This window comes from Xylocopa sonorina, chromosome 7 (genome assembly GCF_050948175.1).
Source record: "Xylocopa sonorina isolate GNS202 chromosome 7, iyXylSono1_principal, whole genome shotgun sequence".
NCBI lineage: Eukaryota > Metazoa > Arthropoda > Insecta > Hymenoptera > Apidae > Xylocopa > Xylocopa sonorina.
The window spans coordinates 11899756-11915892 of NC_135199.1; the positions used below are offsets into that span (position 1 = coordinate 11899756).

Below are 16137 nucleotides of genomic sequence, written 5' to 3' on the forward strand. Positions count from 1 at the left end.
GAGTACTTTGGATTTTTCCTTGTAACATGATCTTTATCGAGGAGACACGTTAGAAATGAAGAGACGCAAACGGAGCCGCTCGCTGAAGTAGCCATTAGGGTGCCAAGCGGTTTCATGCCGAAAGCATCCTATTCCAAAAATACGCTACGAATTACATCACTTCTTATATCACTTGGTAACTTGGCCTCGTATCGCGCGGAGCAGTGGTAAATTTTCAGTGGCCACTAGCCCGCGAAGAATTCCCCGAGTTTTGGTCCTACCGAGGATCTCTCTCGCCGGAGTCGCCTTTTCTCGTACGTTTGTTTCGCCGCGATTTTTGAGCATTTGCTAAGGAAACGAAAACAATACCCTTAGTCGTCTACGTTGAAAGGGAGGTGTTTCCCGGTCGGGTGTCCTCGCCGCGAAGAATATCGCCGGTACGTTCGAGACGGTAATTATCGTACGCCCCGCATTGGGGTGAACAGGATTTGAGGTATATCGAATACTAAACAAGAGCAAAAGGTAGAGTTATGACAGAAAAAGTAATTGCCTGGTCGAGGTGAACACCTTCCTTTCAAGTAGCCCGATACGTTCCGTTACGAAAGAAATGCATAATTATAATACGCGCAACGATGCATTACCCGTAATCTTTTAGCTACGTGTCTGACGAGGAGAAATAAGGAGAATTTATTTCGACACATTCTTCGAGCAGTACACCATCGAAAGTGCAAAAATTGGGACACGGAATACATCGAAAACAATCTTTGATTGGATTTTAAAGAGAACAAAAAAAAAAAACGAAAAAAAAAACAGAGAAAAAAAAACGAAAGTGCATATAAGTATGGAATTTTTGAACTGACCTTGCGATGACACTGGCGAAGAAAATGTCAAGTCGGTTCGATTCTGCTCCGCCGGAGGCCTCCGCGCTCTCCCAACAGCACTGTTTCCATTCATTCGATCAGCACACACTGTCCGGAGGAAAGGATTCCCCCGTTTCGTTCGACGTGTTCGCGATTGGCCGAAACTACTGGCGACGTATCGACGGATCGATCGATCGATCACCAAAAAATCACTGGAATTTAACGGATCCGCGTACAAGCACACACTGATATTTCACTGGTTCCACGACAACGTAATCGAATCGCTTTTGACTTTAATCCTCTCGTCCCAACCCTCTCGATTCCTCCCGTAGCCTCGTTCGTTTCTAGCCGGACGTAGAGAGTTAAACCTGCAGGAATTTTCGCCGCCGTTCCTCTTCGTTTCCGCTCCGCTTTAACCGTATCGAATCCTCCCGGCACTGGGGAAACACACGTTCGAAGATCACACTTGGCACGTTCGCGATTCCTAAGTAACCCTCGCTGAGCCACCGCGGTATTGTAGAGAAAAACCTATCTAAACGATCCTCTCTAAAGAACACTAAACCGTTCATCGTCTACTTCGCTAAACACGATTCGGACGACAGTCCTTTTCTTTTTTTTTTCCGCTAGATACTACTATTTTCTTTCCCCCCTTGCTTCATCGTAACCTAACCGCACTACGGACCTCTACGCGTGTACGACGTGTAAGAGAATAAATAATAAAACGCTTTCCTAAAGGGTAAATTTTTTTTTCCACGCGGTACAACACGGTTTTACCTTCGCGAAAGGTTCGAGCCGTCGCTCGATCCGCAGGATCTCACTCGGTCCTTCATCCTCGTTCACGAAATTGCATACCACTCGTGCTCGTTCGTACTCTTTCTATCTATATATATATATATATATACGCATGTGTGCTTACATAAAGTGATACAGGTATATCCATAATAAATGTGTATACACGTACGTATCACTTTACGCGCTTTCACAGGCAACGCCCATTCATACTCTACTATACAATTATTAAGGATCAACCATTCAGCTCGCGTAACTTTCACGATTTTTACGTTTTTTTTTTTTTTAAAGTACGTATGTTGGTTTCTCTCTCATTTTCACGTGTTCACAGTTTTTCCATGCATACACATTCACGCTCGTTCTCTCTCATTCGCTCCCTCCCACTCTCTCTCATTTTCTCTCACACACACACCATCTCTCTCCCTCTCTCTCACTCTATGCCAAGTTATTCTCTATCGTTATAGGCTTTAGTACAATTACATTCGATTAAATGTAACAGAGGTTAACGCGGTTCTGATTAGCATGTGATCCAGTTTTCCTCCGATCCGATCCAATCCCTCTACTCGGTGTTCTCCGCGACATTCCGGCTGGGTGATCGTCAGAAAGATCGCGCGTCCCTATAAATCTTCATCCGACTCGTTCGCGCGTCCGGTTCCCTTTCCTCTCCTTTTTCCTCCCTTTCGACTCCGGTCCCGGTCCGGTCTCTCCCTCTACGCTTATCTCGGCGTTCCCTTCCTCTCTCGCGCGGCCTAGCGCGAGCGCGATCTCCCTCTTTATCCGTTCGTCCCTTTGTCATCGTCCTGTTCACGTCTTCGCTTCCATCCACACTGTCGGCCACGTTCATTTCTCTTCCACGTTCTCGTCTCTATCCCGTATATCCCTTACGTTGTCCTCTCCTTTTTTTTTGGTACGAGCAACTTGATTAACACGACAAAATAAGCGTCATTGCTGTATGGGTGGGGTGGTAGGGTGGGTGGGGAGGGCTAGGGTGGGAGTGTTGGGTGTGTAGGGTGCGTGTCGCATGGGGTCTGTAACAAGGCTGGCTGATGAGCGTGTCTATGTCTCTCTGTATGCGTGTCCATCCGTGTCCGTGTGTGTATACGTGTGTAGGGTGAAGGGGGGGTGGCTGGGTGGGGGAGGAGGTAGTGCTGGAAACAAGGTATTAACGACCCTGAGAGAGATGAGACCTCTTTGGAAGTTCCACTTCTCGGGGCTACTCTCAACGCTGCGGCGACGTCTGCGGCGAGATCTCGGTGTCCCTGTCGACCGAGCCCGGCTCGCCCTTCGTCTTGTTCTCCTTCTTCCACTTCATCCGTCTGTTTTGAAACCAGATTTTGATTTGCCGCTCCGTCAGGCAAAGCGCGTGCGCGATCTCGATGCGCCGCCGTCTCGTCAGGTACCTATTGTAATGGAATTCCTTCTCCAGCTCGAGGGTTTGGTATCGGGTGTACGTTTGCCGGCCTCGTTTCCTCTCTGAAACATGGAAATCACCGAGCGCGGCCCCTCGTTAGTCCCTCGTCCCCGGCTACGAATTATACGCGGACACACGGACACGCGTGCCAGCGATCTGGCGCGAAACGAGGCTAACCTCTGCTCCGCTATGTGGACCAACTCGTGTCCTTGATCGTGGCGTCGAACTTCTTTCTCGCCTCTAGTTCTAGACGAAACTGTACACGTAAATGTCCCGAGCTCGACGCTGTTACGCTCTACACGCGTCCTAATTCCAAACTCGGTAATCCCGGTACGGATCGCGAATTTTTATCGCCTACATAGAGAGTGACCCACGGCAGGAACGTCTAGCCTCTCTGTCCTAGAACAATTTCACGAGAAGCGAGGCGAAATAAGGAGGAGAAGAAAAGCCGGGGCACGGCGGGTCCCTGCGTTCGCCGGCATTCCGGTCCACTCGAAACAGCGATGGCGCGCGGTAAGAGGACGGGCCACGAGGACGCGAACGCTTCGTTAGCCGATGGTACGTAGACGCTCGGCTGGAGAGAGCTCGAGGCCGCGATCCGAGATATTTAATGAACGCCGTGCGCGGCCGCAACCTGCTTCGGCACGCGGGAAAGTTTTTACCCGGGTCGGGGCCGAGACAAAAATGCCTGCCCGGTCGAAGAAGAAGCTCTGGGGGCTCCGTTCGCCGGTTCGTAGGCGCAGTTCCGCGTATGATAGATACCTTACAGATATCCGTGACATGATCTGCGCTCGGTGTGGCGGTACACGAATCCCGAACAAGAATATTAATTATGCTTGCCAACGGGGCTGGGGAGGGAGAGGCGCGGACGGGCTGAGGGAACCAGCTGGACTCTGCGTGGACCCGTCTACGTGTCTGCGTGCCGCGTCTGTATGGGCGACGTTGCACGCACACCAGCTCGTACAGGCATAATCTGAAAGGGTTTAGGTTGGCCGTTGCCACACGAGCCACACGAGAGGGCAAAACGAGAATACCCCGGTGTGGTACGAGGGAGGGAAAAAAGGACGGAGGCGGTTGGGGAGGGGGTGAGAAGGGATGAGCACCGAGAAGAGGAGGAGTAGTAGTAGAAGAAGAAAAAGAGGAAGAAGAAAACTCCTTGGTGAGCATTCGAGGCAAACGCCGCCCGTCGCGCTGTCGGCCGATGAAGACGGATGGCGGCTCTCCTCCGCAGAGAGGGAGAGAGAGAGAGGGCTCCTTCTTCGAGGGTTCCATGTCTCTCGACCGGACGGAGAACAGCGACGACGATGGAACGAGAGAAACTCTGGGAACAAGCCCTCTTCTCTCTTCCTGCCCCTAGGGCGACGCTCTCAAATTAACAACGTACCAATCTCTAGCGTTTTCTTATGACTTTTAACCGTTTCGCCTACACGGCTCCCCTTGATTCCGTGCCTGTTGCCGAACGCTCGATAGACTGGCTTAATGCACGAGCTATACGTGTATACCTGCGACGCTCGTGGAGCTATAATTCTCGCAAAAGGACACGACTGTTGCCTAGAAACCTCTCGACAGTGATGTGACACTCGGATGGCTCGACGGAATTAAAGTAGCTATAAATATTACCGATTCTTTGATGTTCAATTCGCGAGGCCCGCGGCGATCGCGAGGTACGCGCGTACGCCTTCGCCGTAAAATTGGAGTCCCACTCGGCCAATCAAAGGACAGCTGGGATAAACATAGATCTCGCGTCTCATCAAAGAGGCTGAGGAGTCGCGCGCGAACGCGCGTCCACTTGGAAGCTCGGTTTATTAATGTTCATTCGTCAGCCGGTTAATGAAGGTGCCCCTTGAAAGGCGCTCGACGCGGTCTACCTCGAGAGATCATCAAAGCGTCCACCGGAATAATGAAACGGTGTCGAGTCACGCACGAGCTGGCCCATGCCGATTAGTTTCTGCCTCCTTATCGATAACAGCCTTATTGCCTAATTCCCGTGGGTCCTGTCCATCGTTGGGAACGATCAAAGAGCTTTCTAATAACCCACGCTTCAGAAGCGGTACCGTTGATTAGCCGCGAGTACCTCTTCGGTTCACGAGGAGTCGTCCCACGTGACGTGGATCGCGATCAAAGCCGAAGAGCGACGGGAACGTGTTACATTAACGATCATTTGAATCTCTGTTTGTACATTGATAACTGTCGAGAAAAGTCTCGGGAGATGAAGCTGATCTAGAACGCTAAATACACCTTGCACGGCTTTTAAAGACACGGTCCACCGTTGCGCAAACGCTTCAGGCGCCAAGAATGGTAACTCGCGTTAGTCTCGCCGCGAGTAACCATTATCCTAATAACGAGGTAGCGCAAGGATATTGGCAATATCCTCGCGGCTTTACGTATGCAGCCGTCTGGTTCGAAGCCGATCGATTCCAGCGGCGAACGCTCGAATCTTGATTAGCCTCGTCCGCCCGCTGAATTAGACGTCGGGCCCTTTCTCGCCGCTCGACGATGCGGGCTTAATTAAACAACCGTTCCGTTCGCGTCGCGAACGGAAACTCGGGTCTGCTGCTTGTGGAAACGGTGGAAACGATCCAAGCGGGGCGATTCGATTATTCCGCGTTGGAAAGTAAGAACGGCGTGAACAACGGGAAATCGGCGATGTTCGCGCCGCGAGGACGAAGACGCGTTGGGATAACGGGCCAACATCGAGAGGGATTTATACCCCTACTAAGGATGATGGAGTAACAATGCGCGCGTTGCAGGCACGTGACAAACACCGACGAATCGATAGGAACCAGACGAATCGGTGATTTCAGCGAACAGGTGGACAATCGAATCCTTACGACTCGAAAGGTAACGAAGGTCAAAGTTCAACGCGAACGATTCTTCGATGTATGGAAACGACGGAGGGAACAATATCGCTCGAAAGCCGTGCAGTAGGCGCACCGTCCTTGGGACGGTGTGAAAGCGTTATCCGCGCGCGCGATCGCAGGCAAATTAATCACCGGTATGCATTTCTGCCAGCTGAAAAGAATTTAATGGCGTTTTCATTGTGCGAACACGCCGTGGGAAGCATGGCCGCGCGACGTGTGTATCGAGGGTGCGAGATTCGCTTCCCGATCGCTGGCCAAGCACCGCGAGGAAGCATGGAAACAGCTGAAGAAACAAAGTGCGCCAAGGTCCAACCGATCGTGGACGGTCTCTCGATCTTCCCAGAGGAATCGAACGCTTCGAGTGCATCGTACAGGGTCCGGGTCGGCGGTGGATCGGGAATTCTTCCCGATCGGAAGAATGGCTCGGACGAATCGAGCACGGTGCAGGGTGTGTTAAAGAGGTCGATAACAAGAAAAGCTGGGCAGAACCGTCGGTTTATGCTGAACCGGCGTTCTGATGGCGGCGTAGCCGTTGCTCTCTCGCGGACGGAGGTGACTTTAAACGCGGGGCAATAAATTAACGGCGTTGGGTTACGCAAGGATCAAATGTCCCCTGGAGTATGCCCGAGAGATTTATGGGTCTGCCTTCACTGGCGCAGCATGAAGGAACGGAACGGAACAGAACAGAACGTACACAACCGTACGGCTTATTATAGGCTAGTTGCTCCGTTTCTCTCTCCCTCCCTCTCTGTCTCTCACTATCTCTCTCTCTCTCTCTCTCTCTTTCTCTATCGCTCCTCTCTTTCTCTTCTCTCTCCGGGCCGACTGGTCTTTCAGACCCGCCGCAGGATACATGCAGGACTTTTCAGATGAACAGCTAGCCGGATGTTGTAACCCGCTAATAAGGCGCGGCCACCACTCGCTGCCCAATTAAGCTAAGCTTTACGTGGCCACCTTAAGGCCAGGCCTTGAAACGCTCTTCGATTAGATACCCTAGATATCCCATTAATTTTATCGCTCGCCCACCCCCTCGACCTCCCTGGTACACGGGGCTCGAGCTACACGAGCCTCTCGGATTATATGACCGGTCGACGTCGCTGACAGAGGTTCAGATTAATTGCGAGGAATCCGGTGAATCGCCTTGGAAAACCTTCGAGAACGGCCGCCTCGAGGATTCAACCGCATTCGGTGGATTCGTTCTACGCGAGGCGCGAAAGAAATTATTTGAAATCGCGTCGGCGAGCGCGATGGCGCGACCGCCTTCTGGGAACCGCGTCCTAGGAGGAATTTGGCAGCGTGCGAACTTCGCAGAGGCTATCCACGCGCGCAGAGCCAGGCTGTGGGAGCAACGGTGCTCTTATTATACGCGGGATATATGGCACGCGTGACATTTACGCGTGAGTAATGCCTCGGACTATGATATCGCCAGGAAAAAGACCGTCGTGGGTAGACAAAGGGTACCAACGCGTTTTCCTTATTGTTTCTTATCGCGATGCTCCGTCAATCGTTCGCTATTATGTAGTACAACGTTGACTCCCTCCGTTACACGCCGCCCGTTTAATTTATCCAGAAACATTGCGTCCAGCGCTCCGTCCACGCAATTCGTCATTGACAGTGGTACCGTTGGAGGGATACGCGCGAACGTTTGCTAACGCTCGAGCGTGGTACGACGAAACAATTTCAGTCCTCGTCTCTTTAATCCCGAACACGTGATCGAATTTCCTCCGGTTCTCCAAGTACGTCTGTCTCTCCATATATTTTAAGCGCGACGCTCCGTTTTGCTTTTTGTGTTTCCGTTCTAGGCTGCTTTATGTCACGTTGTTTTCGTTCAACTTTCTTCGCCCTCTCCGCGCTTTTTGCCCGGCGAAAGGGCTGGGTAGCAGCGTGGCCTCCGCGTAAGGGGTCGCGCCACGCAGTCGAGATAACCTTCATTCAGGAATTTCGACGGTTGTTTATACAGCGTTTGCGACACGGGTCGCGTTCCATGCATCGCGAGTTTTCTGGACTTTTGATTCGAACGTCTCTGACAAATGGACCCGTCCGAAGAACCGCGCGACGAAGCTACGACTGCGCCCTACCGATCGGTACAGGTTCGATCTGAGCAGCTGATCGCGATTATTCTCGTCCCGGGAAGTATTTAAGCGTGTATCGCGAAGTGGAAGTATCCTGGAACGGCCACCTGGCCCAAGAAGCCTCGCGTAGGACGAGAGAAAAAGGAATTCAATAGAAGTCGCCGCCGGAGTAAGAAGAACGTCAAGTCGACCAACACTCATAGAGGGGACTTAGAAGCCCCCGAGGAGAGAACGGAGTATCTGATAGGAGGCCTTCCCCCCTTCCACTTCGCCTCCTTTTTTTTCTTGTCTTTCGGCCAGACGCGGCAGACAGAACCGGACAAGGAGACGGAGTCTGAAAGCTTCGAGCTGAGCGCCAGAAGGTCGAGATAATGAGCAGCGAGAATGGTCCGCATCGACGTACGCATTTGTATAAAAGGGTATCGCTCGGATTGTCCGGTGTCCCACTTTGTCTACGGTCGCCCCCTCCTTTTTTTCTCGATTACACCTGCTTCAATTCCGACGAATTCTGCGATCAAACACCCGCGCGCGATGAGAGAAAACAGTTATTAGATGCGAAACCTCGAGGCTCGAGGATAGATTAGACGGAAAGAATGACAAGAACAGACTACGAGGACCGTGCGAGTATATAAATTATATTCGATCCCTGAGCGTGTTTCAGGAATTTTTTGTGGCGTCCTCGATATGACCGGGTCTTTGATCTGCTCCCTTGGCGGCCCAATTTTCCCAAATCTCGAGGTTTAATTTATACGTAGAGCGCGCACGGAAACCCATATCCCGGGTATCGTCCATGGTTGTCTCGGTAGTTCATGGCGGCGGGCCGAAAAAGCAAACGGACATAGGATTTCTGTGGACCCATCCATCATCGTCACCGTCCCTACGCCCTCCTCCAGCCACGGTTGTCTCTCTCCCTTTCCCGGCCACCCCCGCGTTCTATCCCCGTCTCCCTCTCGCTCGCCGGCGTCATTTCCTCGACGCTCCTCCTTCCTTGCCCCTCTGGGCTCCATCTCTTTTTGAATATCTCACGAAGCCGCCATCGTTACGGGCACCAATCTCTCGCGTCTGGCGAAAGCGGGCTAGAACGAAACGCGTCCCGAGATGAGAATTTTGATCGCCACGAGACCCCCGGCAGCTCTCGCCTTCGGATTAAAAACTGCACCGCCGCCACATGGTATCCGGCCAGATTTTTTCCCCCGCGTTTTTCTTCCACGAGGAGGGCGGACAAAAAGAGGTCGCAGGTGTTAATCGCTCGCGTTTAAAGCGTCTCGGTTAAGTCGCACTTAAAATGTAATTAGAACCGATACGAACGAGACGGCGCGTTATTACACCGGCACGACTGGCGAGACGATGTTCGCCAAAACGATAGTAGCTTTCGCGAAGAGCAAACGGACGCTCCTAACCCTTGAAAACGTTGCTTCGAAGGCGGCTCGTTAATATCCGGTATACAATGTAGCGAAGCGAGCGCGAGCACGTGGCCTGATCGACGAATGATACTCGATCTATAAATCTACGCTCTTAATTACTTGGTCAATGGAATAAACGGGGGGGCCGGGGAAGAGAATAAAAAATGGCTGGGCGCGCCACGGGTCATTTTAATTCCTCGTTACGCGGCCGGGTTATTGGCCATTTACGTAGATATTTCGCGCGATTAATTCGGTGGTAGCGCGGTTTTATTACCGCGCGGCACTTTGTTCGTCTGTTAAGCATTCGTGTCAGTATTCCGATTACATAAGAAATGTGGCGTTGGTGCACGTATGCACGTGTCCACGTGTGGGCAATAACGGAAGCGCGGCGCGTATGTGTGCACCGTTGCATGCTTATTTGCGAGGGGGAGGACCGAGAGCAGGTAGACTCGGAGGAACTCCGTATCATAAATCTTTTCGAGCAAAAGGATCGCAATTATCTTACACATTAAAAGCACCGTCAGCGTCGATAGGTTTCCTCGTCCCCGCCAGCGGACTTATCCGCACGAATCGATACGCGTGACGACCAACGACGTCGCGTCGATAATTACCGTTTAATATGCCCCTCGGAAAATCGATCGCGGTTGAAATTTCAGCTCGGAGATCCAGTCGAGAGGAGATTTCGTTCCTTTAATCTAAGATCGGGCAGGGTTTTTAAACCGTCACGGTAGTTGGAACTTTTGAATTATAACCTCATCGCGTGTTACGTTTCTGGCACTGGGATGCCGTTTCACGGGCCTTGGCCGCGAGAAATATTACATTTTCTCGTATGATAATGCGTCTCGCAGGATAAGCCGAAGCTTACGAGTTAACGTGCACGGTTGTTATATACATTGTACTTAATTGCCGATGCTCGAAGCCCGGGACTGCGTAAGCCACGTCCGCGCGAGAGTTCATTTCGACGCCCCCTTTCTTCCATCAAGTTAATTAGCTTGATCGCGGACGCGTACCGGCGCTCCAACGATCCTGCGCGATTCGTTCTAACGTTTATTAGAAAAATGCTAATCGGCGAACGCTCTCGCCTCGCACGCGAGCCCACGGCACGTACGACAGGGTACAATCGCTGAAGTTTATTGTCAGCGAATCCGCGAACAGGAACGAAGAGGTATCCGCAATTATTCCGAACAAAACCGTGGCTCGCGTCCGCGGCCATTACGTAATCGCTAATGAAATCTCGGACTCCATTTACCTAGCCGATGCTATTCCGTCACGCGGCGACGCTTAATCGTATCGGGTGTGTAATCTGGAATTCGTCGACAATATAATCCCGGCTACGTATACCGACCTTTCGTCGGAACCACGACCGACTTCACCGTGAACTCGAACGTACGCTGACATTTCGAGGATCGATGAAAACATTATGCAAATTCCGCTACTCCTGCGGATGCGACAGAGGCCTGTCACGTGACTGCTTCGACAAAGGTGCTGAATTCTAGAGGCATCCGTGGAATAAAGTTTCGAAGCTCCGAGCCATTCGTCAACGACGCGGCCAACGTCGTCCTGAATTCTATTCTAATATACACGTTGACATTTCGAGGACCGACGGAACCGTCGATTACGCAAAAAACCGTGAACGTTCTAACGCGGCGGCGGCGGCGGCTGTCGCGTGACTCGACAGGTGGCTGGGGGGGCATTTAATGAAAATCGTCCGCGTAACGAATAAATGGCGGATCGAAGGAGGATACCCGTTGAGGGAGAGGGTCACCCGTTCGAAAGTCGTGCACGTTCCGTGCTGTTCGGCAGTAAACGGCGCACCGATGCGCGCTCGCATGCCGGTGCCTCCGCGAGCCGGCCAACTATGCCGGAATTTCCTAACCTATGTAACGCAAATGTCCCGCGTAAGGTGCCAGGGAATCTCGACGGTTTCGCCGGGCAAATGCCCGGGAGAGCACCTGCATCTATAAAATTGAGCCATGCATTATTCATGGAGTCCTGCTTATAGCGCGCTTAGCTCAGCCGGCGTTTCGCAACGTGGAAAAGAAACGGGCAGCCATGGCCACGAATGGATGGCCAGCTAAATTGATATGAAGCTTATCACGATTGGTAGACCCGTAAGGGTAACAAGATCGACGAGAGAAGACCGCCGACGACTGGTCGAGGAAAATTTGTAGATCGCTGAGACTATTCAAAGGGGATGCGAACGGTTCCAATATGGCAGCCAATCGAGGTTGTTCTGAATAAGTTAGTAGCCACGTGGATACGGGAAACGGAAGTCGAGATAAAATATGGCGAATAACCGATGCAGGGGCAATTTTTTCTAAACTCGAATAGCCGTGGAAGACCCTCCGCGTTAAATTATCTCTAGGAAGGCGGCTCGAATCGCTTTTCCTATTTCTGTACAAGGGTAGGCGTTACGTAGATGGCGGGGAATCAATACGGCCACCAGTAAATAAACCACGAGAAACGAATAGAACGTCCAATGATGCAAGAAAAGACAAGTGTGCCGACATCTGTGAGCAGATCCAGGCACTCGGCCCTCTTTCTTCCTTTGACTGGCAGCGAAGCGTGGACCAGTCTCGTCATAGCGAACCGGAGGCCGTTTATCGGCGAATCAAGCTGCCCGGTACCAGCTTTCGAACCGAACCGAGAGATGGTCCGAGAGAAGACACCCTTACTTAAACGATTTTAGAAAAAAGGATGAACCTGACGTAAAAATATTATAAAACACAAAAGGGTTGGATGTAAAATAAATTTGTCAAGTCAGACTTACGTTAAAAATTAGACGACAGTGAACACATGCTGTAATGTCGCTTCGTGGGAACTAATATAGGATAAATTCGTGGCACTTTGCGAACAGACGAACTCTAGACACCGCTAAGTTAACCGGGAAACTGCGCGCAAAGGTGGCAAGAACGCGAAAGGGCACCGAAGAAGCCTGGCCTTGCAAGGTTGCGCCGTTTCCTCCGATTTGGAGAACGAAGAGTTACGGGAAAGGGGATTGGAAATAAGAGCAAACGCAGCGGGGCGTCTGAACCTGTGCTCTCACCTAACCCGAATACCTCCGGGTTAAGGGGGAACGGCTATTATCACTTCGTTATTGCCGTCATAAATTTCCAACTCGTTACACCGAAATTACCCCTGCGATTCTTCGCAGTCACGGACGGTTTGGGATGATTTCGGTGAACCTTCCCCGTATTACGAGCCCCGTCGTATTTCAAAAAGCAGGTGGACCATTCAATCTACAGATTTCGAGAAATAAAATCGCCTCGCATAGCGGAGGGAACGGTCTCGAAAGGAGGTGCTCTGTTCTCGTACAGTCGGACGTAGGAGCGAGGGCGAGTACAAGGGAACTAGTTTAGCGTAACATCGGACGGAAACAAGCAGCCGCGAGTTATCATGGGAATAAAAGTGGATGAGCGGAGGCTCCGGTAAGCCTTCGAGGCCACGCAGCCAGGAAAGAGAACTTTTATAAGCGGGGTACAGGTACGTGTGTGGTGAAACCAGCGAGAGCTGAAAGGTCAGGGCAATAAATAACTCGGGACGTCGGTATACCTAGAAACTGGAGACATTATGCCAATCTCGGGTTGCGAACCGTACGAATGTGGTCTAGTTTTACCTACTGTTGCATAAATCTGAAAGCGGCCGGCTACCTGCTGTCCCCTCTAGAAACTTTGCTTTCTACCGAACCTTTTGGCCACGCGGGAAAAGCCTCGGGCCTATTTTCGACAACCGCCTCACGTATCGCGCCTCCTTTGACTTCTACGAGTGGAAGATCCGTGAGATCCCTTCTTTCTCTCTTTCTCCACGGCTCACCGTCGTATCGAGACGGAGGAACTGTTTCTCTTCTCCGCGCGGAATGACGTCCGTCGCGTATAGTTTTAAAAGTCGAGCTAGCGGGCAGAGCAATTCGGATGCAAATGGAAGAACCAACATGGCCGCTCGACTACTTCTAAAACCATACGCAAGCGTAACTTCCCGTTCTCTTGAGTTTACAGGCACGTTGCTCGATAACGGTTTCGACGATATTTTGCCAAGAACCCGATTATTCGCTCACTCCCTGGGGCATAGGTCGCGCGAATAGTAAAATTGCAAAGCAACACTCTGGTCAGAGGTAGCGGAACGTCGGAAACTCGATCTTACCGAATTGACTTCTCATCCACGGGTAGAGCGGACTCGGTAGGTTGCCACTGGCCGCAGCTTGAGGAGCGGCCTGTTGTTGCTGACTAAGCGGGGACGTGACCACCCCTTGGTGTTGCTGAGGTTGCTGGGGTTGCTGGGGGTGCATGCCCGGCTGCGACTGCTGCGAGCCCGGCTGCGACTGCTGTTGCTGTTGGTATATCATGTGCTGCTGCTGCGCCTGAAGATGTTGATGCGGCTGTTGCTGTTGCGGATGCTGCGCCTGCTGCGGCTGCATGTGAGGATGCTGCGAGTGCATTTGGTGGTGCATCTGCGACTCGACCAACGGCGGACTGTCCGGTCCATCGAGCACGCTACCCTGATGATCGACCGCGGCCGCTTGCAGTTTGCAACTCGCGTAGACAATAGGAGTGGACGGATGTCCGTTCGGTGTAGGCGTGTGTCCCATGTGGCCCATACCGGAGCTAGGGGACGTAGACCTGTAACCACCCATCCCGTCCATGCTGCCGTGCTCCTGTTGATGCTGATAATAGGTCGCGTTCCGCATGTCCATCCGATTGTACGGCGGAAACCTCGGATAAGGCATATCTTGCTGGCCACCACCGGCCCCATAATGGTGTCCAGGCACACCTTGGCGTAGGAGGGTAGGATCGCATGGATCCCCGGCTTGCTGAGACTGCTGCTGCACCGACTGCGTTTGCTGGGGCACCTGGACGGCGGCACCGTAGTGCTGCTGATGCTGATGCGGGTGTTCCACCCCGCCATTACGCAGGTCCGGGATGTACGAATTTGCGAAGTACGAACTCATGCTACTGTCCCACCTGGCCCACCTTCTAATGCCACCTCGGTCCTTTTTTTTTTTTTACAACGCGTTCCTCTCACACTTTTCGCCCTTGTTCAGTCCCTTTAATCTTTTCGACGTCGTTTAGAGGATCCTTCCGTTCGACGACCCGCTACTCCTCCTACCTCCTTCTCCTTCGTCCTCTCGTCGACGACACCCCTCTTCGACTTTACTTATCTTCGCGGTGTCGACTGGCTCACTTCTAATAACTCCGTTTACTTTTTTTTTTTTTTGTACTCGAATACCTGCGTACGGACAACACCGGCGTACACGTCCTTTACATATACATGGGTAGTATATCTCTATTATTTATACATAAAATATCACCTCCTCCGGCGCGCGACTCCTCCCTCCTCACCGCACACTCTCTATCGGACGACACGCGCGCGTGCACACTATACTTCTATCACACCACCATCACCAGCGAATCACTAGCGTATCATCGAAATATTCCTCTTTCCTTCACCCGTTCCGTTTCTTTGCTCGTTTATCACACCGGACTCATCGATGCATAGAAAGAAAAACCAGAAACTGGAGCACTACAGAACCGTAAATTATCAAGCTGCGGGGGTTGTTGGGGGGGGGGGCGGGTTTTAAACTTGTACACGAGGGGGGGAGGGGAGAGATGGTAATCAGAGTTCTTCCTCGGTGTGGTATCTTCGTTCAAAGCGCCAAGCCGCTCCAGACACGTTCCGTTCCTCTGTCCACCCTGCTAAAGAAGTTGTGCCGCACCTGTAACACCGGAAACACACCTCGATTTAATTATCCACGTTGCGCAACACGGCTCGTTGTTAAATCGTCGGTTAACGAGAGTCTGAACGAGTTGTACCGCATTTTAAGCGAGCTCGAACGTCGTAGCAACCGCGGGGACCGACGATCGCACCCATTTGCTGATCTTTGTCCGACGAACTGAATGAGCAGAGCGGAGTTTGACTCTGAGTGACAGAAGGCGAGGTACACACGTGCTCGTCACGGTGACGGCCATCGCCCAGACGCCGTACTCGCTTGGCCCTTCTGTGTGGGCGGGCTAAACGATCGTTAAATTTGGAAAAATTCCCGTCCATTAAGCAGCGCTCGCTACCGAACGCCTCGTCGAGATTCTCCCCAGTCGACTAATTTTTTTTTTTTTTTTTTTTGTCGCGCCCGTAGCCGCCAATGGGTTCCGCGCAACTCGTTAGTACGTAACTAGAACCGTGCCGTTTCTCCTCTTTTTGGTCACCGCTAACCGAATGGAATTCTCGGAAAGTGGTTGCGACGCAACGAAACGGATGAAACTCGTTCCGTTAAAAAGATCTCTGAGATGAATCGAAAGTGTTTTCCGGGTCTAAGCTCCAACGTTGCGGTTAGCTTCGTCATGGGGTGAAAGGGCAAATTAAAAGTCTCAAATAGATCAGATCTTCTATGCTTTATCGACGACATCGATCGCTAGCACCTATTAGCGGCACGATTTCCGCCAACTGAGATTACGCGGGAACACGGCGAGCGTTTAAAAACTCCGAAGCCATCGACGATGCGTCGGTTCTTTATCGGCAGAATCTCATCGAATCTTTAGGACCGATCTTCCGATCAGGAGAAGGTACCTTCCGTACCGACCGTGCCTTATTCTGCGAGCATCGGTCTGAAGTTAGGCAACTCGACGTAACTTAGGTCCGTCTACTGACCGTCTCGTACTACTCGATCGAATTTACCGCCAAGCCATCATCAGCCATCAAGCAGAGGCTCTCGATGGCTCGTACCATCTCCCAACTGTTAGCTATCGGAATCGAGTGTAACCAATGAAGCAT

At 51.8% G+C, this 16137-nt stretch overlaps 2 protein-coding genes across 2 annotated transcripts in view; both read right to left on the reverse strand.

The window, feature by feature from the left end:
* Positions 1-2020: 2020 nt before the first annotated feature.
* Positions 2021-14389, reverse strand: LOC143425274 (homeotic protein antennapedia-like). Its single transcript, XM_076897956.1, has 2 exons — positions 13516-14389; positions 2021-3101 (listed from the first exon to the last, which is right to left on the reverse strand). The coding sequence occupies exons 1-2, from the start codon at positions 14318-14320 to the stop codon at positions 2848-2850; spliced, it is 1059 nt and encodes a 352-aa protein (XP_076754071.1). The 5' UTR covers positions 14321-14389; the 3' UTR covers positions 2021-2847.
* Positions 14390-14567: 178 nt separating this feature from the next.
* Ubx (ultrabithorax) overlaps positions 14568-16137 on the reverse strand; it is a 276625-nt gene continuing 275055 nt past the window's right edge. Inside the window, exon 4 of the mRNA XM_076897958.1 lies at positions 14568-15085. The gene's annotated coding sequence lies outside the window, so the exon portion shown is untranslated. The remainder of the gene's footprint in view (positions 15086-16137) is intronic.